The sequence below is a fragment of the Anabas testudineus genome, chromosome 11, assembly GCF_900324465.2.
Source record: "Anabas testudineus chromosome 11, fAnaTes1.2, whole genome shotgun sequence".
Taxonomy (NCBI): Eukaryota; Metazoa; Chordata; class Actinopteri; order Anabantiformes; family Anabantidae; genus Anabas; species Anabas testudineus.
The window spans coordinates 15,398,460-15,423,328 of record NC_046620.1 but is presented as its reverse complement, the minus strand read 5'-3'; the positions used below and the strand labels follow the sequence as shown (position 1 = coordinate 15,423,328).

Genomic DNA, 24,869 nt, shown 5'->3' with positions numbered 1-24,869 from the left:
GATACTGTGTGATGGTTGAGTGGGCGTATATTCTCGGTGTGAATGTTAATTTTTATTTTTTTTTTATTCATTTCTTATGCTTTGGCCTGTTTCTCACAACACAGATTGCTGGAGTAAAGGAAGCGTTTCGTTTTGGAGCTTTACTGGTAATTCACCGCAACATCACTAGTCTGGTCACGTCTAGCAGGGTCTGAATCTGGTGTCTCTCTCCCTCTTGCTGTCTCCCTTTGTCTCTCTCTGTCTCTCTCTCTTTTTCACTGATCTATGGGTGCTATAAAGTATCTGAGTGGATACTTTGGTCTGATTGTCAAATGAAAGTCTACAATTTTTCATTATACGTTGCATAGTCATTTAATGTAAGTGGCGCCCTCATCATAAAATCCATATACACATCATTCAAAACAAAAATAAACTATAGCTATTGAATAGCGTGTTCTGAATTCTGCAAAGTTCCTCATATTCCAGTGTTTAACACGCAGCCCAAGGTGTGCAGTGCATGTCAGAACATTTGCGTTTGATTTGTGGATTCTCAAACACAGGTTACTGTTGACTCATGTATTCCCCTGACTTTCCATGTCTGTTGCAATAGGGAAGGTGTAGATATCTAAAAACCCACAACTATACTTCTCTAAACTTAACAAAGGAGAAAGCTCATGCGGAGATAAACATTGGTAGAGATAGAAATGTCTCACGGCTGATGTGGGGGCATGGTAATGAAGCCCTGACGTACGTCAAGGCTCATCACGTCAAAGACTACAAACAAAAAATAAAGAAACCCCAAGATCGTCTTGTGAGAAGGTTATATATACCAACTACATCTATCATATTGTCTTATCTGGCTTCGTCTAGATTGCTGTCTGTTTCTCTCTGTCTTACACATTGTTTTCTTTCTCTACTGGCACAGAGTCATCTACCACTTAGCTTTACATTATTCTCCACCTTGCTACTGACTTTCAGACCTAGAGAAGAACTTAAGCAGTTCTTATTCAAGTTCTTGAAAGGCGAATTTTGAAGAAACAATAATTCTATGGTAAGCTGGAGGATTGGCACCTGTGTCCTCCAAAGTGAAAGGCAGGGATTCATGTTATCCACTGATATCCGATTGCACCTATAGGTTTTATGATAAACATAGGGTGGTGTTACTGCTATGTGTGGTCTTCTGCTGTATGCCATTTAGAGTAAGTAATGAGTTGACTTGAGGAAAGAATCTGTGTAATGGTTCACCAGACTAATGGAAAGAACCACTGAATCACTTTTCTGTAAAACTAAGTCTACTAGTGTTCATTTTACTTTGCCCAGTAGTTTAAAATTTCTTCTCTGCTGCTGTACCACTTTTCACTTCTTCCTGCAGTGTCAGCTTAATATATCCAAAACCATAGTTTGGCTTATCAGCCTATCAGCCTGGGCTCGACCAGTAGATCAATAGCTGTCTTTGCCTGTCTCTCCACCATGGCCCCTCAAAGTATGTTTGTCTGACTCAGGATTTATTAACAACAGCACTTGGTTGAGGACTCAATCTGCAATGCGCCATCAATCAAAACTGCAGTTACGATGAACTTTGCGCCACCCGCCAAGAAATGCTCCAGCAGAACATTATCTCCAACACCTGGTGCCGTGCTGCAGATTGGCTCGCCCCAGCACTCCACACTTTGTTACTCACTCTGTCACATTGCTCAGGCTCAGGCTAAGAGCTCTGGTGGGGAAGGGATTTGGAGTGCAGAGAGCAAGGTTAGCGAAAACAGGACAGAACTTACCTGGGTATTTAATCAACCTTCCAAGCTTGCTTGTGTGTGTGTGCGTGTTTTTTTTTTCCCCTCAAGGTGAGGGTTATTTCAGTTATATTGTCAAATTTATACCACAGCAAATGCACAAGGGAAGACATTCTATTCTTGATTATATATTTAATTGCCGTTGATCATCTGTGTTATGCTAAAAAACAGCAGGTGCAGCAATTTACTTAACATATAAACCAAGTCCCCTGAGGCAAACTGCCTGGATGGCAACGTGCATGTATAAGCATCCCTAGTCTTGTGTTAAACCATGCCTCCTCTCATCCCAGTGAGATCAGAGAACATGCAGAGGTTAGAGGTAATGGGCCGGATCACTGTGCCCTGACTGGGTGTCTTCATAGTTGTGTTTACTAAGCACTGCACCACCGGGATCCAATCTATCGCTTTTAACAGGCCCACAGATGCACTAATGGCTTATGATTTGTTCACAGAGACATATTTGAGGTTTGAATGCGTGCTGGCACCCTGGGCCTGCAAATGGACTGCAAGCATTCGCGAGATGCACTATTTCATTTCTGCAAAACAGTGACAACTTTGATTTTTTATTATCATGTCCTCATGGGAGAACTTTGATAGTCGCTTAATGTTTATATCTTACTAGCTATGCTGCAGTACATCCGAACATCCAAAAGTTTGTTTTTCTCTTGATCTGTAATCCCCAGACTTCTTAATTCTGCCCTTTAGGATGCTGCACAGGGTATGTTTATCCTCTTAACAGTGTCATCCGTCTTCCTACTTATATTTTTTGAGTAATTACATTAAGAAAAGAGTTCAAGGTTTGGCGTAGTCAGAGCCACAATTAATCTCTTGTTTCCTGCATACTTCATCATCTTGTCACTTTTGTTAAAACAGTTGTTATACATGCACGCTTTTTCTGCGGCTCCCACTGATTCTTCGTCACACAGCTCACTTTGATCCTTTAATTCACTTCCTGGGTCAAGTGCTGCTAACCTTTTCTTTTTCTAAAGAAATATGGATTACTTTAGAGGCTTTTTTAATGGCACGATCAAAAGAGAATATTGGCTGTATGGAAATTGCTTTTGTTTTGCCTTGCTTGGTCAACATCACTGTTTTCTGCCAATTTTCTTTTGCCTTTAACCTAGACCTCACTCAATCTTTCTCTGACAGTGTGATTGGGGTGATACATTAAGCTTCGCAGAACTGTGAGGGACGTCACCCAAGTCGATTAATCAATCATAGTAATTATCCAGGATAGGGGAGTAGGAAGAAGGAGAGCTTAAAGGAGAAGTTTAAAAGGAAAGAAACATATGAAATCAGTTGGCCAAAAGCATAGCACACTCGGTGGTATGTTGTTACAGGACACAGAGCACAACAGTTAGATTGTAAAAGCAGGGCAATGGGGACAAGTGCATGTAGCTCTTTAGTGCCAAGTCATTGCATTGTATCCAGTCTGTGTAATGGTGTGTTTGTGGAGTGTATGGAAAGATGTCTAAAGGCCCATTTAAAGATGTTCAGTTAGAGTCTAAAAGTCTGAATTAAAGTTATCTGGTAGAATAACGTCCTCGACAAGAGGACAGCAGTGCGTTTTCTAGTCAGGAGTTGCAGTCTAGTATGACATCTCTCTGCCTTAAAAACAGCTTAATTATCCCTAATGCTTTATTGGCCATTTAGACTTCAGATTACAATCATTTTCTAAGGTCACATTGCCAAACCACAAATGCAAATGTAAAAGCAAAAAACTATAGATATAAAATTGCCTAAACGGGCATAGTAGACAAAATGGCTTAAGGTTATCTTTGTATGCAGTATGGCCATGCTGCAGTAACAGCAGAACATCTTGTCCCTGAGCATCCCCTGAGTGGACGGAGATGTCACTGTCTGATCTGGGTCACCGCTCAACCACAACACATCCCTATTCTCTGGCTTTAACCTTCCTTTTTTTCACGGAGCAACATGCAAATATACCAACAAAGGGCACAAACACACCACATAATGAAGCCTCTGCTTTGAAAAACTAGCCATCTTGACAAGCAATTTAATGTGACAGCATCAGCCAAAGGCATCAGATTTGCCTTCTTTCCAATGCAAATCATCTTTGCTTTTGTTGAATCAAGCACTATTGTGTTGATACTAGTGGAGTGATCTACTGTTTGCAGACAACAGCACTTGTGTGTGTGTGTGTGTGTGTGTCTCTCTTTTTTTTTTTGGCACATCACTGAAACAAGTAAAACAAGAAGAATCAACTCAAAAGTGGCAGAATGAAGAAGTCTTGTTTTAAAACTGAAAAACTGAAGTGGGATCTTATGTGCAGTGAAATAAAGCCTTCAACTGAATCAGATCCAAAACGTGCCTTACGTCTTTGCAGCTGAGTCACTCTCGACTCCTGGGAACATAAAGGCGATTGACACAGCAGGTTTGGTGACTGAGTCATCCTCACCTTTGAAGACGCTAACACAGTGGGGGTCCTCAACTAAACATTTTAAAACTCATGATCGTATATAAAATATACCTGTTAGATAGAAAGCCATATGTGGTTGGTAATAATAGAAGAAAAGAATGATGAAGAGAGGAGGAGGGAGCCCGCAAGGTGAAATAAAGCAAGGACGTGCTCACTGGTTTGGAGTGTAATATATCTTAATCTTCTTACAGCAGGAGAGGTTGCACAAGTGTTAGTTTATACAGTCAGTGTATATATTCACTTCTCCCCTGGTGCTACTGTGAATGTATTTGTGTGTGAATAGTTGTGGTGAAGTACCCTTCCTCTTTCCAGTCATCCTACAGAGGCTCTCTTTTTTTTTGTATGAGGTGACACTAAGCCAAACTGAATATATTTACAGAGGAACCTTTATGAACTCTGGTGAACGTGCCTTGACCAGCAATTACAGGCTGCACAGCAGCGTGCCACCATAAAAATGCCTCTCAACTGCATCAATAAACATAGTGAGGTAAAGGTTGACAGGTAATGTAGCCCTACACTGTCATACCTATAGTGGGAGAGTCAGTGATTTGATTTACCTTCTTTAGATTAGTTTGAACAACTGGATACATTTTTATTGTTATAATGTTATTATGGTATACTTTTAGTATTTTTATTGCAGTGTACAATATGTAGGCTATAAAATGTTCTTTTTATTGCATTTTATTAGATTGTTAGAAGCTCTTCTTTTATGAGTTTGCACACTTGTTTTGTGCTTTTTCTTTTTCTTTTTTTTTTTTTTAATTTTTGATAACCACTTATATTTATTGCAGACAAAGCTGTTGCCTCTCCAGGGGTTAAGTCAAAGCTAGGGTGATATAGTGGTTATGTGATCCATTAGAACTCCCTCTGTAAGTGGGGTTTTGCTTGGTAGATATTTTTGGAGAGTGCCAGTGAGGTGTCAGCATTGTATTGATCCCACTGCACTGCAATCTTTCTTAATCCCACTTTGCCCACTGACAGAATGAGACAGAGGCAAAGACAGTGAGAAAAAGGTTTATCTTGACAAAGCTCTAATAATACATCTGTGGCGACAGCACTTTGTAAGCGTACCAAAGTGCACTTTCAATAAATTATTGGTTATAACTGTAGTAATCCAAAAAATTCTAAAGTTAATCTACAGTTGATATCATAGAGTTGCTAGATTTTGGTATTTAAAAGCTGGATGGGTGGAGACACACATGCACTTCATTCCAGCGTACCTTGTAGTGCAGCCTAGCAGCTCTGTCTACTGACATGCCCTTAATCAACATCATGCCCTTCTGTATTTTTGAACAATCAGTCTGCCTGCTTTGCCCGCTTGGCCTGATTAGAGAAAAGTAAAATAAAATAGGGATTAGTCCGGTCAGGGCCTCATGCAGACAGAATTAACGGCTAGCACTGCCTGGCTCTATCACTTGCAGATCAGTGTTGCTAATATCACAGTGTTATTAGCTTCACTATCCTCCCCAACTGTGTGATAACGGAGGATTACCGAAGGTACTGTGGCCAGTGAACCAGGAAAAAACTGTGTGATTTGTCTTAGCATGGCTAATTAGTGCACTGTTTGCATGGATGATATGGGGATGAAGCTGATCCTTTGACAGAAGGCCAGCTTTGGAGGCTATACTGTAGCTCCGTATAAAAACACAAATGTGCAGAGCTGTTGCTGCTGCTGTGTGTAAGGATAAGTAAACAGAAACTGGCATTAAATTTGATTGTTTACTTAGTGAGGATAAGCAGGGGAAGCAGAGTAGTCGTGTCTCCAGGCCTACGTCCAAACAATGACCTCTAGAGATGTTTCCCCTCTGTTTGTTCACACTCCTCTGTCATGTTAATTACTGTTGCTGACGTGCCCTGGGTCTAGGATACTGCATAATGGAGTGCCTTGTTTGATCTATTGGTTTGTATGTGTGCAGGTTGGTACCATGCACTGTATGTTTGGTGTATTGCGGTTCTCTAGCAGATGTTGGAGCTCAAGGACTCTAAACACTCTGGTCTTTCTTTTTTTTTTTTTTTTCCCACATATAAGCATTTGAATTATAAATATAATGAAATTATTTGAGATTTAATGTATCTGTTGGATTATTTAAAAAAGAAACATTCTCATTTTTCACTATAAATCTGTGCTGCTGTTCTACGGGGGCATCGCTTTAATTTCTTGTCTCTACTATTGGGTCTTGGAATGCAAATGAAAATGAAAATCACTATTTAATAAGAAAACTATAATGAAACTGTCTTATTAGCTGTCAAGGATACACTGTGTATTGTATGCAGGGCAAGGATATCTCGGTGAATTATAAATGATAGGGTCAGCCTAGAGTAGTGTTGGAGATTTACGTTACATTGTGATTATAATTAACCCCAGTAAAGGCTTTTTCAATTAGCTATAATTAAGAAACCTTTTGATTCCATCATATGGTTATCAATTGTCTTTGCAGCATGGATTAAACTGAAGCCCGAACTTTGACGCAGAGACTTGTGTTTTTTTTGTCTTCTCTCCTTCCCTTATTGTTTAAATTATCAATGCTCTCACACTTGTTTCTGTTAGTGGAGATTTAAATTTGAAGGGTATTTGTTTAAGAGGTGAAGAAAAGGCGTTTTTTACCCCTTTAATGTGCTATGAATAGCACCAAAGAAAGGCAGATAGATAGTGTTGCTGAGGGATTATTCTGCCTTTTCTTCTCTTGGTGTAGAAACCATGGGGAGGGAATGGACTATAGACTACACCAAAGCTAATACATTTAGTTTCTCCATAGCATCCTCCCTTTTTCATAGAGTATGCCAATATCAACTTTCTTTGCAGACAACGGCTTTTACCTCCTCTATTTCTTCCCCCATGTCACACCATATACCATCCTCTGGCCTACATATGATCAATTCAAGATATTATCAAGTCAATTTTCAATTTTCAAAAAAGGGAAAAGGTTTGAATACTCATTTTAATACAGTACATTTAACCGGACCTGTAGATGAATATTTTACAGTGCTCTTTTCTCTCTCTATTCATCTTTTCTTCCTTTTACCCCTGTGCCACATTCTTGATTCCAACTCTTGGCCTGGTTAGGGCTCAGGAAGCCCCACAGCAGATTAGCTCAGGCTTAAGCTGTGCTCCTGACATCAAAGGTGTAAGGAGAGAGGGGGGAAAACAACAGAGGAACAGAGACACAGGACAGCAAACACACTGGCACCAATATGGAAGTGGGGAGAGGAGCACATGGAGCAAGGCTGAGCAAAGAGATGTAGAGGCTGAAGGGCCACAGAAACGGCAGGACAGCTGAAACTGAGAGACCCACTTGCTTTGAACCCCAACACCCAGAAATCACACACCACGATGACCAGTAAACAACACAGCATGTTTTGCACATCTGTGAAACAGAATTACAAATACATGCGAGGGGACGAGAGCCAGTGTGAGAGAGTTCAGCTTTCTTATGCACAGAACTGTAGATCCTCATGCTTTTTTGGCTCACGGTCCCTTAAAACCGTACTTAGCACTCTCTGTTACAAGCCGCCAGACCAAAGGAGCAAAAGTGTTATGATCCTCTTTTGTGTTTGCTCATTTGATTCATTTTTAGAGAAGGGCATGAGAGAGGACATTGTTCTTCAATGCACAAGATGAAAAGCTTAAATAAAGAAAGGAAGTACACAGGCATAACACTAAGATTACTTTATTTCTCTACTATAAATATTTCATGATCATCAGGGGTTTCTGTCTCCAAAAGCCACTGGCCTTATAGTTTTATTTCCTTTTTTTAATAATACCTCCTGCGGCCTAAGCAGCTAGTATCTGGCTGGATGCGACTGCATTTTGATTTTAGGAGGACAGTATGTAGTTGTTTAAACATCTTGATGTAAAAAGGATCCAGGATGCAATTTGGATAATTTGAATTTCAGTCACTCAACCATCTGCCTCCTCATTTACCAAATTGGATGTGTGTCTGTGTGAGCCTGTCAAGTTAACCATTACAATAGTTGGTCAAAATCAGACAATACTGGGATTTGCACTGGTTGGAAGTGCAGCACCTTCTGCTCTGTGTTCTTGCATGGGAGCTGCTGTATTTAGTGAAGATCGATTAAAATGGAAGAAAGGACGTCATTGTAGCAGTGTTTTTTTATGACTTGAGCTCTATTAGTTGTCACTGTATACGGGCAGTGGATCATAGTCAATCATAGCATTTACCGGTCCCTGAGGCAGCCTTCCCTGTGCCAACCCAGGCGTGTGTTTACAGACATGGTGAATTTGAGGCTAATTATCAAGCGCGCACTGCTGCTCAAGGAGCTCTGTGGCAGATCCCAAGGCAGAGAAAGCGTGAACATAAAGCCACAAATACACACGCACGCAATCCTGCACACACCTACACACACACACACACACACACAAACACAAGAGGTATATTTTTAGTGGGAAGATATTTGGGTGCTCATGGGCAGGGCATTACAGTCACTTCATTTATTTAACTGTAACTAATTGCGTCCTGCGGGATTGTTTGTTGTGATTGAGTTTTCTCTGAGCAAAGAAAGGGAAGAGAAGGAAAGACAGAACTTCATATCATTTTTATATATGTTTTAAATGAAGTGATGTTCACAAACTCAGTCTGTTTACACTTACTACTCCCATTCCAGTCTCCAGGAAATATACAGTACTCTTTACAATGACATAACTCTTTGTACCTGCTTCGTATTAACATAGATTATATTTCACACATTTATAAATGAATTCTCACATTTGGTTTCTAACTGCATTGACTGCATTAAAATAATATCACTGATTTTATTTTTTAAATCATAAGCTTAATTCATGCTGTTTGTTCAAAGAAACAGGCTGACAGCGTCATGTTTTTTGGCTGTTTTTTTTATTTAAACAGACAAACAATGTAGCTAAACAGCAGACATACAGTACAGTGGGGCGATAAGTGCAGTTCCTGTGGCTTTAAAGAAAGTATTCTCTATTCCCACGCTTCTTTTCCCATTCATTTCTATCTTACTGACAGACATATTTGTCAGTCTGAAGGTGATTCTTTTTGTAGGCAAGAGTCTATGTTCTTTCTGGGCAATAACTTTGGTAAGAGCCAAATAAGGAGGGACAGTGCAATTGTAATAATGCAAATTATTAATTATATTTGGTGAATTTGACGTGTTTCACTTCAGGGTAGTAAAGAGAAGAAACACTGTACCATAGGGTACGCTACTTTACCCCATGTGACTGTGTTATTGCAGTCTCTCTGTCTGTCAGGGAATAACTGAAGTTGATTGACAGTAAACACAAGGTCTCTGTCACAGCTACTGTAAGCACATCCACCAGGGTATGACTGAGGCATACTCAGTCTTTGATCCCCTGATGGTCTAAAGATATCACATGGATGAAATATACAGTATTTTACCATAAGGCAGTCTTGATATAGGGGATCCCAAGTACATGCATATATTGTCTGTGGATGTCTGTTGCAGTGGTTGGCACTTTGTGTAACCGACCCTACAGTCTGATGGGATTTTTAAATGAACAGTGTTCTTAGTACTTTGCCTTTCTGTGACTTTCACCTGTTAACTGTTGTGTGCTAGAAACCTTTAAGACAAACTCATGACTTAATTTTGTGTAAATGAATGCTCATACAAACTTTAGATATAGTCCAGAAAGCTTTGACTGGATGGTTCATAAAATATAAGCTGATAAAGACATTTCTGTGAAATGGTATTGGTACTGTAGTATATAGGCTGCTACCATTTGGCTTCTGAAGATATATTTCTTTATTATTTGCTGTTATACACTGAATACTAATTTAGGTTGTGTCAAACCCACTCCGTCCACACAACCACCCCCACAACCTATTTGATTCATTTTAAGTGCTTCCTGCTTGGGGCTCCAAGTACTAATGAGAGAGAAATTAACGATAGTGCTGCCATTGTCCTGACATTAGACTACTTCTGCCCCAATTAACTGTTGCTGCTGTCATTCTCATTATGGTGCCTCAGAATTTCAAATTTTTGAAGTGAAATTAATATCAATTACTCTGCTCTTTCAGTGGAGCTATTTTGAGTGGGGCAAATAAACCTTTTAAGCAGAGGAATGCTATGATGACAGAAGGCAGACAAATTGTCAACTACTATACATGCAACTACATGTAGCTTTGTTAGTATATAAATGTCTGCATCTTTGGATATAATGTGCATGTGTATGTTTAAAGAAAGCAGCACAGAGATAGGTTTGTGCATGTTAATGAGTAGTGACAGTGAATTTTGTTTTCTTTTTTTTAAATAAATGAGTATAAAAAAAGAATTCTAAGGAATGGAGGCTTAACATAAAACATCAGCAAGGTCTGGTCTTGCCTGTGTAAATTTCTCAAGTCATGTATCTTTAAATAACTATACATACAGTGGCAATAAAAAGTGAATCTTTGGGAATTTTGTGGTTTCCTGCATTATTTACATTGTCTGATCTTCTAAGTCAAGAGTATTAACAAATTTTGATGTGCCTAAAATAATAATACAAAAAAATATTAGTATATTCATTGGGAACAACCATACAAACCTAATAGTGCTAGTGGGAAAAGTATGTAAACCCGTGGAATAATGACAAAAAACTTGAATTGGAATCTTGTTTAAAAAAATAGTTTTATAGGTATGTGACAAAAACCACTTAAACATTTTGAGTTTGCTCCACACAGAAGAATATGCTTATGTGAGCCATGTCTGTCCAAAAGGATCTACAATCAAGAATTGATGATTTACATAAAGCTGGAAAGGTTTACAAAGTGATTTCAAAGACTATAGCAATTCACCAGTCTACATTTAGGCAAACAATCTACAAATGGAGACACTTTGGGACTGTGGCTACTCTACCAACATGTGGGCGGCCAGTCAAAATGACCCCAAGAGCACAACAAACACTCACTGCTGACTAATAGTTTTCCCAGCTGCTTTCATGACTCTAGTTGGTTAGCCTTTGTTTGCCACAGTCACGTTATTATACCAAAGGAAATATTAAACACCAAAGTGCCCTTTCACAGGCTGACATCCAATAATCTCTTTCCCAAAGCATTTTGACTGATCCGAAAAACGCTTGTTGGGCATTGTTACTGTAGCTGTGAGCCATGCATTCTAAATGGTGAGCTTCAAAAATCTTAGATCATGAGATTTGTTTGTAGCCGTGCGGTAAGTTTTTACATTAGAACAAGTAGAAACACATAAAGTAGTTTCTTGGCTTGCCATTACTGATCAAGCTTCTGACTATGGAAGGATCAACTTAGTATCCAGATGAAGCTGCCAGATGCTGAGCCAGATCCTTGCTGGACTATATATATATATAGTACTGCTGTATTTTATCTATACTGTATTCACACCAAAATTCCATCTGCTTTCCTGAGAAGGACATTTACTTCAAGTCTGGTCTAGTTGGCAGAAGGAGGAAAGCAGCATCTTGATGGGTGAGAATTAAAACACAAGTGCTGCTGACGGCCACAGAAGGTCAGAGTGAGTTGTTTGGAATAATGAAGCAGCTCCTGTCTACAGTTGAACATCTGCTCTCATTACACTCGTCACTGTCTTTGGTATTTTGGCACAAAGTTCAATGAACATTGATGTTACATGCAAAATCCCAACTCTGCTTCCACCAGTGTTTTCTCTACTCCTGCACCTCCCACTTCACTCTTTTATCCCTCATTCTGGCCGACATGCTGCTGATTAATATGTTCTGAACTATGAAAGATTTTAAATGCCAAAATGCTCCCTCTCATGAAAACTAATGACAGTGATTTATATTTAGTGTTGGCAGGTCTATGGTGCCCTTTGCTTCTGGGCAACACTGACATGTAATACAGTGCATCGTGGTCTAGATTTTTATTGATTTTTTTTATGTTGTGGAGAATTCATGTCACAATTCAAAGACGATTTGGACATTTATTGAAGACAAAAAGCTGAATAATTATCCACATTAGTTTTTCATTATGACACAATAAATGCTAAAGCACAAACACTAGGTGCAAAGTGTGTTATATTTCACTTTATCTCTACATTTGAATTTTATAGCTTTAAAATCTTCCACCTACAATCACCCTGGAGACAGAGATAGGTGATTTAACGTAGTCATTTATCATACAGCAGTCAGATCCTCCATTGAGTGTCTTTGACTTTTGTATTCACACAAGAGTTTGTGTGCTTCCGTCGCTCAGATTTTTGTTCATGAATGTGTGTGTGTCTGTGTGATTGTGCTGAGGGTCACATGATTTTGTACATGCTGTACGTGTCATGGGAATGATTTATGTATTCTCATGCTAATGTCTCTAGGGTAATTGTTGTGAAATAAAGGCATCTTTACATCTTCCTGAATGTAGCTGTACAGTGTCAGTGGCTTGCAGCTTTTGGGTAAAGATTGAATTCTAGGCTGAAGTGGCAAAGCTTGAAAAAGTCAGTAACAAAGTAAGTATAAAGTTGTTGTTTTTTTTTTTATCTCCCCCTGAATTGACAGATCCTTTGGTCAGAACAAAATAGCACTTGCAAAGCACTCACAAGGTGTCAGCTGCCTCAGCTCACTTTCTGCTTTATGTCTGTAAACACCCACTGCATATAGCTGTATATAGAGGTAGTCAGTGGCCACCCAGCCTAATGACATTGGCTATTAAGGCTTCATTAATCCACCCGGTGAGGGAATGAGGATGGCGTTGATGTGACTGTCCACTTACTGCAACCACTGCAATGTCCTCCATGGGCCCAGACTTTATACCCTACAGTAAGGTTGTCAGTGACAGTGAAAAAGCATTTTGTTTTCCTCTGAGATTGGCTAAAAGTTGGGTCATATAGAACAGAATCACATAAATGGTGCATGTAGACACATGCATGTATGCAGACACATTCATTATAATTATCTTTATTTCTTAATCATTAAGATCATAATCAACAGAACACCAAAACAGTGAAAAATGTGTGTAATTAAAAGATTGAAATAAATAGGAAAAGAATACCCAAAGGGATGCAGTCAGTGTTTTTGGTTCCTCATGCTAGTTTTAAACAGAATTGATTACAGCTGCAGACATCAAAATTACATTTTCAAAAGTAGAATTTATTTTCAACAGCATACGTTATTTAATCATGATCATTGTGATTATCATTATTTTGTAGTTGTTTACAGCATTAAAAACGATTCTGATATCATATACAAATATTAATGCTATCTTGTGATATTTTGCTTTTGCAACAGAAAACAACTTCAGTATTTACCCCTCCAGAAGGTTACCTCATGTGGTCAAGTGTTTTGAGTTTATCTCTGAGTGGGTAATTCATCTTTGAAAAAAGGAGTGACAGTGCAAGGCAGCATTTAGGGCTGACTTTGCACCATTCTTTTGCTTTAAATCATCAAGGTTGAAAATTACACAACTAATCTTGGCACAACTGCAATTGCAGTAATTCATGCCCAAGGCAAAAATATCATTTGTCATGAGACTGGTGAAGATGGATAATGTAAACAAGCAAACAACATGTACCAGAAAAGATTGTGGAGAGGCACAGTGACCCACAGTGCTTTGTAATTCTGTGCAGGCAATTACTGTTAACTCAAACAAAACCAGTTATTTAACCAGTTAAGAAGAGTACTGACTCCACAGTGCCAGAAGTGACAGATCATTTTCTGTTTTTGCACTCCCTGTGCTCATAATCATGAAAGTGAAGCATTTTTCAAGCCTTGTCTTCTCTCTCACTGTGTTTTCCATTCTTTCTCTTCCCACTTTACTTGATTGATGACTTTAATATTTGCCAGCAGTCTCTTTTTCTCAACACTGAGTATGAAAATAAAAGAACATAAAGTAGTAACACATGAATAGATTAATAAAACTGAAAAAAGTATATAGTATAACCATCAAAGACTATAAGAGTGCATGTCATCTCCCTTGAATGGTTCAAGACTGGAAGACCAATAAAGGCTAATGGAAGCAGAGATCAGGCTCTGTCAGCTAGGCTGGATATCTCCACTGTCTGCTGTATAATGGAAGAGTAGTTGGCCCACTTCCACTTTTCCCAGTTAACTGTTTGAAGTTTAGTGTAACGCGTGGAAGGAAGAAGAACGATTGCTTTTAACAGTTAGAGAGCAAGACGCACTCACACCAAATGCACGTAATGTGACATGAGTGTGTAGACATTTTGAGTGATTTTGAACATCTATAATATTAAATATCTGTTGATTTTGAAGAGTCTCTTCTCTTTCCTAAGATAAGTAACAACAATATTTTTATTGCACTTAAAATGTGGAAACATGTAAGTGGTATCTTCGGTTCTCAATGTCCCTCTCTGTTGCCACAGTGAACATCATGCTTCTAGTTCACAGTGGTACAGTAATCTATGTGTTACTGTACTGCAGCAACCCAAGTGATTATGGATGAACATGTTTCACTGCAACATATAAAACCAAAACGTGGTATTCAGGACAGCCCTAACATAATCAGAAATTGTGGTTTAGTTTCGTAAGAAGCTAATTCTCAGGGATTTTAAGGGTCGGTTTGAGAAAGACAGAGCAGATAATGCTGAATATGACATTCATCAGCTTTGCATATTGTCCAAAAGTAGGCATGGAGCAGCAGAGTAAGACAGAGGGAAGGATTACTGGGAGTGGTGGCAAAAGACAGAGAACAAATGCTAATCTCTAAAAGAAAATAAATAAATAAATAAAAAGAGAACTGTGAAAGCCATACAAAGGGCCAAAGAAAACAACGGTGGAATAAAGGGCCTTCTCTATCTTTTTTGCGTCCCATACTTTTCAGTTCATGCATTAGGAAAAATCTTTGTATGGGTGCACAATGGAAAGGCTTTGTCAGCGACCCTCAAACTAATTAAAAAAAAAAAAAACAAATACATTGAGCTCCTGCGGAAAGAAATGCTGTGGGTGGACAGCAAGAGAGACAATACAGAAAAAGAGGCACTGAAAGTAGAGGTTGTGGTTGATTTTTGGCTTTTCTTTGGTGCCTAGGTGACAGATTCTCTGTGTAGACAAGAAGCTACCCATCTCTTCCCTGCTTGGTTCTTCCTCCCACATTTGCCATTCTTCTCTCTTGGTATACTCAAAGCTTGTGTCTATCCATACCGCCAGAGTGAGATGGTGCATGATTGGGAAAAAAATCTATTTGAAATTGTATACTTTATGAAGTTGTGTACTTTAATATGGTCGGGCACTTGAGTAAGCAGGGCCACAAGGGACAAAAAGTCTGGATGAGATGAAAGAGGGGAGCAACTGGGACACCAGATGTCTGGGGTTCATTCACTCTCTCTTTTTCCAGCTTGTCTTAGTGGCTCATTACCACATGCAGGAGCGGCAAAACATCAGGCTTAACAATCAGGATAGGAAAATGATTTTTATTAGTTAAAGTTGCACCTACATATTTTTTACATCATTGCTGTGAACTGTTAATTTAGATTTTCTTTACATAATATGAAGATTTTAACTGGGACATTCTGAAAATGTAGAGTACATGATTAGCTGCTGGTTTACAATAGAAGATGTTGATAGTGAGGGAGTGATATTGTGTTTAAGCCTGTTTCCCTACCAATTTGTTGAAACCATATGGATGGATATATATTCTGTAAAAGCTGTTCAAAGAGACAGGAGTCTTCAGACTTTGCATAAATGCGACTATTGAGACAGGGTCAGTGATGCTAGAGAAACATGTTAAATCATCCTTGCTTTTGTTGACATAGCACAGAAATGTGTTATTAAAGCTTATTAAAGCTTGTCAGTAAATACTCACGACAGCACAACAGATGTGCAAAAGTGATGGAGTAAGTGTCCTGTAGTTTAAATGTATTTGTATGTCAAGTACTTTAGTCTATAAGATGTTGTTTTTAAAGCACTATATAAACACATTTAATTAGATTTGAAATGTTTCATAAACTATGCATGCAAATACAAGGCAGAAACACAGAGTAAATGTGTATGATCACCTTATTTTCTTCATTTGATGACACAAGGCACAGTTGTGATCCTGGTGCATCTTGGGATAAACTGGAAAAAAGGCTTAGAGGTATGATCAGCCTCAAATCAAAGCAGCTCCTCTCATCCGCTTTAAAAGTAGCAGACATTTTGCTAATGGGCTAGAAGAAGCAGATTTGTGTGAAAACAGATTTTTGCCTGAAAAAGCAGAGTTGCACAGCACAAAATACGCCTTAAATGTGCCTCCAAACCAAATGGGTAATGATGCACACAATAAAAAAAAGACACACTACAAGTATTGTAACTTGTAGTACAATATTTGTTTTTTTGTTTTTGTATTTTTTTTTTGGCATTTAGTTACTTTTTCTTTTGCTTACCTCAAATAAATCTCACCTGTGTATGATACAGTAACTTCAGGGAGTAAAAAGGCAGTAACATTTTAAACCACCGTGATGCATCTAATTATACCCTCTCTTCTTTGCATTTTAAGATTTAAAACATGCCACATACGCTAAAATACATGAAAATATTTTACATATTTTTAAGTGTGTGCCCTCCATCAGTGAAAGCCACATAAATGACTGTGTGTGTACTTGCTTTTGTGATTAGAAGTACTATGAGTAGGTGGTAATGTGTACACAGATTCTTGCCAAAAAAACATTCAAAAACTGCACTGCGCCATCTGATCTGCATAATCACAACCTCACTTACTCAACTTTGCTCACCTTGGTGCAAAGGGGGAGCATTTTTATCCTGGAACAGGTGCAAGCACAAAAAATTGACATGACAAACAATAGCAATGCAGCCTCGTTGGAGCTATCGACAACTCTGTGCTGGGTGCAAAATAGGGGTTTACACTTGTTTATTTATGTTCATAGGGCCTCCTCAAAATCCATCTCCAAAAATGCCACAAAAATACATACATATCTTTTGTAACTAACAGTAACAAAAGATATGTAGACCGTTGCAGGTAATATTAGAGCTAAATTTGTATATAGTAGTTGTATATTGTATTGTAGAGCTGAGGTGTGTGATTACTAACCATTAGATTCAAAAACTGCATTTGAATAGAGACATGTTGGATGTTTTTCCAAGAACTCTGTTGTGGTTAAAATGTCTCCCTGTCATTAATTCTCCTCTAGTCTACCTTTTCACACCTAATCTCCGCTGATTGAAGCTGACAGATGTGTAAGGATTTGCATATGGTGCTGAATTAAAAAAAAAAAAGGGGCGTAAAATGAAAGAATAACCCTTAAAAGAAATCGTATGCTATGAATTCTTCACAAATAACCCTTCAAAATAAACATAGGTGCATTTTAATGGTTATTATTTTGTGGATTTTTTTTTTCCCACTTGTAGTTAATTAGCTTGCTTTATATTTTCGTCAACCTTATGTACTGCACTAACCTTTAATATGTGGGAGCCTTGGGGCTTATTGTTTTAAAGGGAAAATTCTGACTCTGCACTTTGTAGTGCCTTCATTACTAAAAGTGCACAGGAGCAGATTGTGTGGCAACATAGGTTTATATGCCATTAGTTTTATGAATGCCAGTAAGTTACTGCTACTAATGGGTTGATGTTAAATCATGCAAGCATTTAATAACCACATGAACTGAAAAAAAAAAAAAAAGGTATGCATATAGTTGGCATTTCCTGAAACCAACAGTCATTTAAGGGAAGGTGGTATATTATTACAATAAAGTAATATCATGCAGTTTACACATACATGTGGGGACCACATGTATTTAAACCGACTAAAAATCTAGTGCTCCAATACTCAATTCAAAGACAAATACAAATAAAACAAAAGGGTTTTGTAGACATGCATGGGCATGAGCTCACTCAGATATGTAAAGACAAACAGAGATATGCGCAAAACCCCAAGCGGCCTGTCTTCTAACATAACAATGCAGTTGGGTGCTCAGGATGCTCTGATATTGGGAGAATACAATGCGCCAGGTGTGTTTGAAGGGTGTGACAGTGTTGCCAAGTTCAGTATCATTAGTATGGTTTTACCAGTTCCTCACATACTGCGTCATGTTAGACTCCCTCTGAACAACTAACTGCTTACAAGCACAAGCCACGAAGGACGAGGGAGTAATCCTCCAGTGTAACATAAATGTCTATGTCTTAAACCGAGAGATGGTGGACATTTCATGTGATATTGAATCTTCAGCTCTTACTATTTTTAACACAAGTGAAAGAATGTGAGTAGGATAGGAGTTCTATAGGTACTGTTATCTTATAAACAGAGCCAGGCAAACTGTCTCTGGTGCTGAGCTAAGCTAAAACGCTGCTGGCTATAGACTTCATACCTTATACAACTTTTTACTAATTAACAAAAAGGTGAAAAAACTCACCCTCATAAGCATTCCCTTAAAGGTGCAGTGTGTAAGATTATGCTGCTACCATTTTATTGCTAATGTAACTGTTTTTCAGTTAACATTAACAAACTTACTTACATACTGAAATGTATTTGTAATTTTTCCTTCTTTGGAGAGAGCAGTTTCATTCAAGCTTCAAATTATAGAGCATGATTTGATAGATAGAGGGGAAGACCGATAACTAGATGTACTAGTGCCACTGTCAAAATCATTCAGCCAGCTTCTGATGGAAGTGGCAGGTATGATTTTAGATTAGTACATACTAAACGCAGACACTAAATGTTTCTGTTTCCCACTGAACTTTTCTCGGTGACACTGTGGTGTCTGCTTTGTCTTTCTTGTTGCTTCCTTTCTGTCTGCCTCCTCTAGGAGAGAAGGATGATGTCTCAGTAATCGGCCCTAGGATATTATTGGCGTTTGTTTATTGTTGTGTTTGATAGATCTACAGGGAGAACTCAATTATCACTGCTGCTTTTAAGAGTGACCTTGGAAACTCATTTGTTTTTCTCCCGTTAACCACAGATCCAATACTGGCTGCAGACGATTACTCCCATTCAGAACGTTTAATGCACGCATACATAGTGTTTGGATTTGTGTATATATGTATATATATATATATATATAAATGTGAATATGTGTTTATCAACCTTCCCTAGTAATGAAGGCATTTTACCTGGGTTTGATTGGCGTTAATATGAAGGAAAGAAATGGAGAGAATAGCCAAAAGGTAAGTTTGACAATTTGTCCCTGTGTAGGTCATTCTGTTGAAGGCAAACATTCAATAATGTAAGCTATTAGACTCTGTATGGGTTACTCATCAACATTGTTCCACAGTCCATTTGATAGCAGTTCAGTCTTATTACTTTCCTCTTTGTGACTTTGCCTAAAACCTAAAACCTTGACTTTTTGAGCAAGAGTAATAAATCACAGTGGCGCTAGGATCAATTGTGGAACAAGTGGCACTGAGTTCTTTACTTCAATGAATTGTGCCAATAGAGTTTAGGTGCTATTGTGATTTGTTAAGCGTATATTCCGTGCAAAAACTTTATTCATAATCCAGTGTTTGACTTTGGACATATACGTACACATACTGCAGCTTGCATGACTGAAACACAAAAGTGGACTTTTAGAAAGCTTCAAGATAAGCTTAAATAAATGCTAATTAAAGAAATAAAAATCGGAAAATAAGGGAAGGGGATCCAAGATGGAAAACTGGTGTGTTGTTCTTCCCAAAAGGATATTGCTTTCATTTTGGCATGCATATGTTCTGTGAGGGCAGAAAAGGAGTTGTGGAAAGAGGAACAAAGGAATCCCTCAGTAGATTTAACAAGGCTTTCTGATAAGGCCAGAGGTCTGAATAATACATAAGAACGCAAAGAGGAAGGAGAACAGACATTTTGGCTCTGTTGGACCAGTGAGTCTAAGGAAAGAGGAAGCATGTTGTGCTGTGATGGATTTTACTGACTTGGCCAGTGGAGGTTTCAACCTCTTCTGCAATGCCTTGTTTTTACACTCATAGCTTCAGTCCAGTGCAACACAGGCCCATGAGACATAACTGCCCTCAAGGCCTCTCTTAATACTTTGGCCTTAACTTATAGTGCAAGGTTGATAGTTTTTACTGCCTGGGTGGTTGTTGTTTGAAGAAATGAATGAACAGTGTAGAGGGTTCTGTGTTGTTCGGAGCAGTGGGGGCTCTAGTCGTTCATTTAAACCCCAAGTGTATGTGTGGTCTCAGTTACGTCTGAAGGTCACAGCTACAGCTCCACTGCCAGGGCTTTAATACTGCCATTCTGGACTTAAGGGTCTTTCACACTGATTAGTTTTACCTCAGAATGATGCTGTGCACTGTGTGTGTGTGTGTGTGTGTGTGTGTGTGTGTGAGAGAGAGATTTAGGGAGAATGAAAGAGAGGGAGAAATTATTGGTATCTGCATATGTGCTTGTTTGTATGTGTGTGTTCGCTAGTGGTGGTGTGTGTCGTGCGTGTACATCTGGATAGGCCGGCCTGTGCTATAATTCACATAGCCTCATTAAAATATTAAAAGTTTTAGCTTTAAAGTCGCTCTGACCCTCATTCTGCTGTAAGCACCGGGACCTGCATACTGAACAGAGCTCTGATTGATCTGCCTAAGTAGCTGCAATTAACAGGGACGTTCTTTGCCCAGAACCGGCTCTCTCACCACAGCATGCATGCAAACACCCACACATGAGCGCATGTATAGTCATCAGATACTATATCACAATGAATTCATATGCCTAACTGCAATTTAAAGCGTTTGATCCTAATGTGAAGCCGGTCACCTTTGACTCCCAAACTCCACCCATTACTGATTATGCATTGAGTCATTTGACACTTTGCCCTTTGAAAACAGATGACATGAAATGATGAATATAAAGCAGAAAAAAAAGGCGCTTTTGGCTCTGGAAGGTTGCTTAATAGCCTTGTGACGACGACCTTTGTTCAAAATCCTAAAAGGCATTATTTACAATTTAATGAATCACGTCACATCAATGTGGAAAACATCTATGCGCCAGTGTTAAATAAAATTGATCTTGACTGGTCTTGTGTATACCTAAGACCATTAGTGAGAATATAATAGCAAAAAGACAAGTCTAAGCAACAATTTGACTTTTTATAAACGTTGATAACAAACATTGAGAATGGAAGTACAAGGAGCTGCTCTGCCTCTGTACTCAGAAAACCTCTCTGTGTGAGTGTGTGGTTCACAGCTCAGTTCCTTCAGTCAGGAACACCATTGGTTGCTTCTATCACCTTGCCTTGCCCTAAATGCATTTCTTGAACAATCATCAAAAGTCTGACTCAGACTGAGGAGCTTTGGGGCCTGGAAATGGAAACTGATTTAGCACGGCACTCTCAAGACAATTCCACATAAAATCGAATATGGTCAGCCCCTACAGAGAGCAAGTAAGAGAGTGAGGTGAAACGGAACCATGGAAGTATCCACAACACCCTTCAGGAGACCTCCATGAGCCTGCTGAAGTTTTTTTTCTTTTCTTTTCTTTTGTTGCTCACCCAAAAACCTGAAAATGAAATGGGTAAAGGCAGCAGTGACTTTGGATTAAAATTATATTTATAGTGGTCTGTTAATTGCTTGTTCCACATTTATTAATTGGCTGATGTTGGCTGGCGACAACTTTCATTTTGCTAATGTTTTTCAGAATCTAAAGTCGGCCTTTTTCTTTATTGTTTTGTGTTAATACGAGATGATTTCAACTCAAATCGCCCTTTAATTCCAAGGGATGTTTCTTCATTTTTTTCCTGTGGAAAGCGAAGTAACATAGTGCAATTGGACAGAGCAGTCTGCACTGGGGTGTTTGTCCGGATGTGGGTTTGGTGGACAGTGTACTATAATTCAGTGGTTAAAGATATGTACTTAGGATTTAGAGCTGTCAGAGGACCCACTGTGTATGTAGAGCCAGCAGTGATTCCAGTGCTCTCCATGCTGTAGCACTCGTGCACATGTACCAGGCACCACGTGGGCCCCCTCAATACCTCATCTTTCCCCTTTTTGAGTGATAAAACATTCCCTGAGGGATGCTGATTTTCATGATCAGTCTACCACTTGCTGTTGTAAATCAAGACCAGTGTCTTAAGGTATAGCTTTCTTCATTATACTATGCAGCCTCAGGGTCACACTGAAACGAAGGACAAAAAGATAATTTGATCACATAAATAACCTACATAGGTTCATGTTTAATACTACAGATTTAGAATAGAGAAACTAGTTCCAATAAAGACACAGAGTGTGTGATTAAACTGATCTATGATTCTATTCTATTGTTTCTTGGTTTAGGTTTGTTTACCCATCAGTTGTGTTTTATATAAAGCAATGTAAAGTTCTGTGTACACTGTATATTTGATTCTCTTTTCTTTATCAATCTAAATATAAGACCTAAAACTATATTATGAAAGGTTCAGTATTGGTGTGGCCTTGGTTTTCAAATTAATTGGTGCAGAGGCAGTGAGTTGTTTGTCCGTTACCACAAATTTCAAATGTGGTTTGTCTACAGCAAATAGAAGATGAACTCAGAGGTTAGCATTAGGTGCAGTATACCTGGTGGGTAGTGCAGTACAAAGGGATTTATAACACATGCCCTGAATTACACAGTGTTGCTAGAGCAGTTAGGTATTGTATGTACATACATATGTAAATACACTTTTCACACTCACTCTGATTAACATCCAGCTTTAAACAAAGGTCTTTACCCTCTCCACCACTTTCATTGAGGCCTCTAGAAGGAGGCATCAGGGATCTCACTTATCTGTTTAGAAAAAAGGGTCAAACCAATATGTGAAACTGTGGGAACCAGACAAGCTACATCCTGAAAGGAGCCTTGGTAAACAGGGGAAAAACTCTTTAAACCTATTTAGAATTTTCCCAATGTCTGCTGGCTAGAAAAGCAAAATCACTGACATTTCATCTGCCGTCTTTGTTTCTTATTTGTCTTTGCCCCATTGCTTCCTTGCCATTTATCCTGTTTGCTGGTCAAAAGTCCTTTTAAATGGCTTTCACTCTTTCTGTGTGTCAATGCGACCCTACGTTTGTGTCAAACTTAACTAAGAAGTTGAGCAACTGTAAAGTGAGGCTGTGGCCACACTGCAGTGAGAGCTTATTTTATGAAGGAAGGAGGAATTGTTGGTAAAAGCTAGTTCAGTCAGAAGTCCATGTGATTTTAATTGATCCTATGAGAGCTCAATAGTTCAGTCAGTCATGTATCGCCGCCAAATACTGTCACTAGATCCTTGGCCTTTATGTTAGAACTGTATGTATATGTTATCTGCCTTCTCTATAGTATTCAACTCTTTAATCAAAGTTTACAGTTTGCTTTAGCGTTGTTTGCTTTTTTCTGGGCATATGTATTCCAGTAAATGTGTACTCTGCAGAGTAAAGCAGACATGTAGGTTGGGGAGATGAGCTAGGCCCAGTTGGGGAAATGTAATTTACTGTCGGGGAATTGGAATTTATCCATGAACTTTAACAAATGTGTGCATGAGGGTTTGGAGCCACATATTCTATGTGTGTGTGTAGGTGTGCGTGTGGGTGTGGGTGCTTGTGTTAGTGTGTCTCAAGATAAAACATAATGTGCCCCCAAATGACTTTGGCTTTAACAACTAAAGAAGTGCCTGGTAAGCAACAGCCCCCATTAGCATACAGATCAGGAGGCACTATTAAGAGTTTGTGAGGTATAATTCACTATTGCTTTTTCACAGCAATAAACGGAGTGTCCCTTCTGTGCAAATGCCAGAGCTGGTCTGTCCTGGTCTCATTTTTTATTGCGCTACAGTTTGGTTAAGAGTCATTAACATTACAGTTTCCCTTGAGTATCAGCCCCTCCCTTTAATAGATCTTAAAGGTGCAGCGTTTTAACATCTCTAAGTCATGGCCACATTAATTTTTAAACATTAGTATAATTAGCATAAACAAACAAGACAATCAACGGGAAGACTGGCAGGTTCTGCCCTCAACTACAATATATTGTCTGCAATTGCACTTGACTTTATTGGAAATCTGATTTATTGCCTAATTGTTTTATATCAAAGCAGCGCTGCTTTCTTAAAGTGGTGGAAGCTGAGTGAATAAAAGATAATAGAGAGATTAATTCTATTGTATTTATTCTCAACTAACCCTTAACTAAAACAGAGGCAGGAAGAAATGATGGCTTCACCAATTGCAGTACTGCATACAGTAGTATACAGTATTTCTAACATAGTAATAACTAATAAGTACAGTAGGATGACATTGAAATTGATTCATTAGTTAAGTCTGCATGCTAAGGATGTGTATTGGTGCTCGTAAATATGCTTTAGATATTACACATCTTTGACTTCAAATTCCTTTATGTGCAGAATGTGCTAACCGTTACTGCAGTCAGCTACCATTTGCATGTTAAAACACTAACACACTAATAATCTAAGGCACTTTTATCTCTTTTTCTGTGTCTTCAGGTTCACTGGTCCAAACCTTCCCTCACCCATCATCAGCAGCAAGAACTGGCTTCGACTGCACTTTACCTCTGATGGAAACCACAGGTTGAGAGGTTTCAGCGCCCAGTACCAAGGTAAGATAAAGGGAGGTTCCGATTTGTATTCATTAACCACCCTTAGATCACCTATCTTGTACATTTCCACACAATTTGACATTGATGTAATCTTGCTCCCCTCATTCATGGATATATCCTAATATTTATTTTGACAATCTGACCTTTCTCTTTCTCTCAATCAGAAGTCTAGTCCCTACCAGCTACCAGCTACCAGAATTGAGACACATTTCACGTCCCCAGATATATGAACATTGTACAATTTAGATCATATATATGTATATATATATATATGTATATATATATATATAT

The 24,869-nt window shown here is 38.7% G+C and overlaps 1 protein-coding gene across 1 annotated transcript in view; it reads left to right on the top strand.

The window, feature by feature from the left end:
• The window catches only part of csmd2 (CUB and Sushi multiple domains 2), a 192,584-nt gene that overhangs the window by 61,524 nt on the left and 106,191 nt on the right, over nt 1-24,869 (top strand). Inside the window, exon 6 of the mRNA XM_026348691.1 lies at nt 24,466-24,578. Coding sequence (XP_026204476.1) covers nt 24,466-24,578 — 113 coding nt within the window. The remainder of the gene's footprint in view (nt 1-24,465; nt 24,579-24,869) is intronic.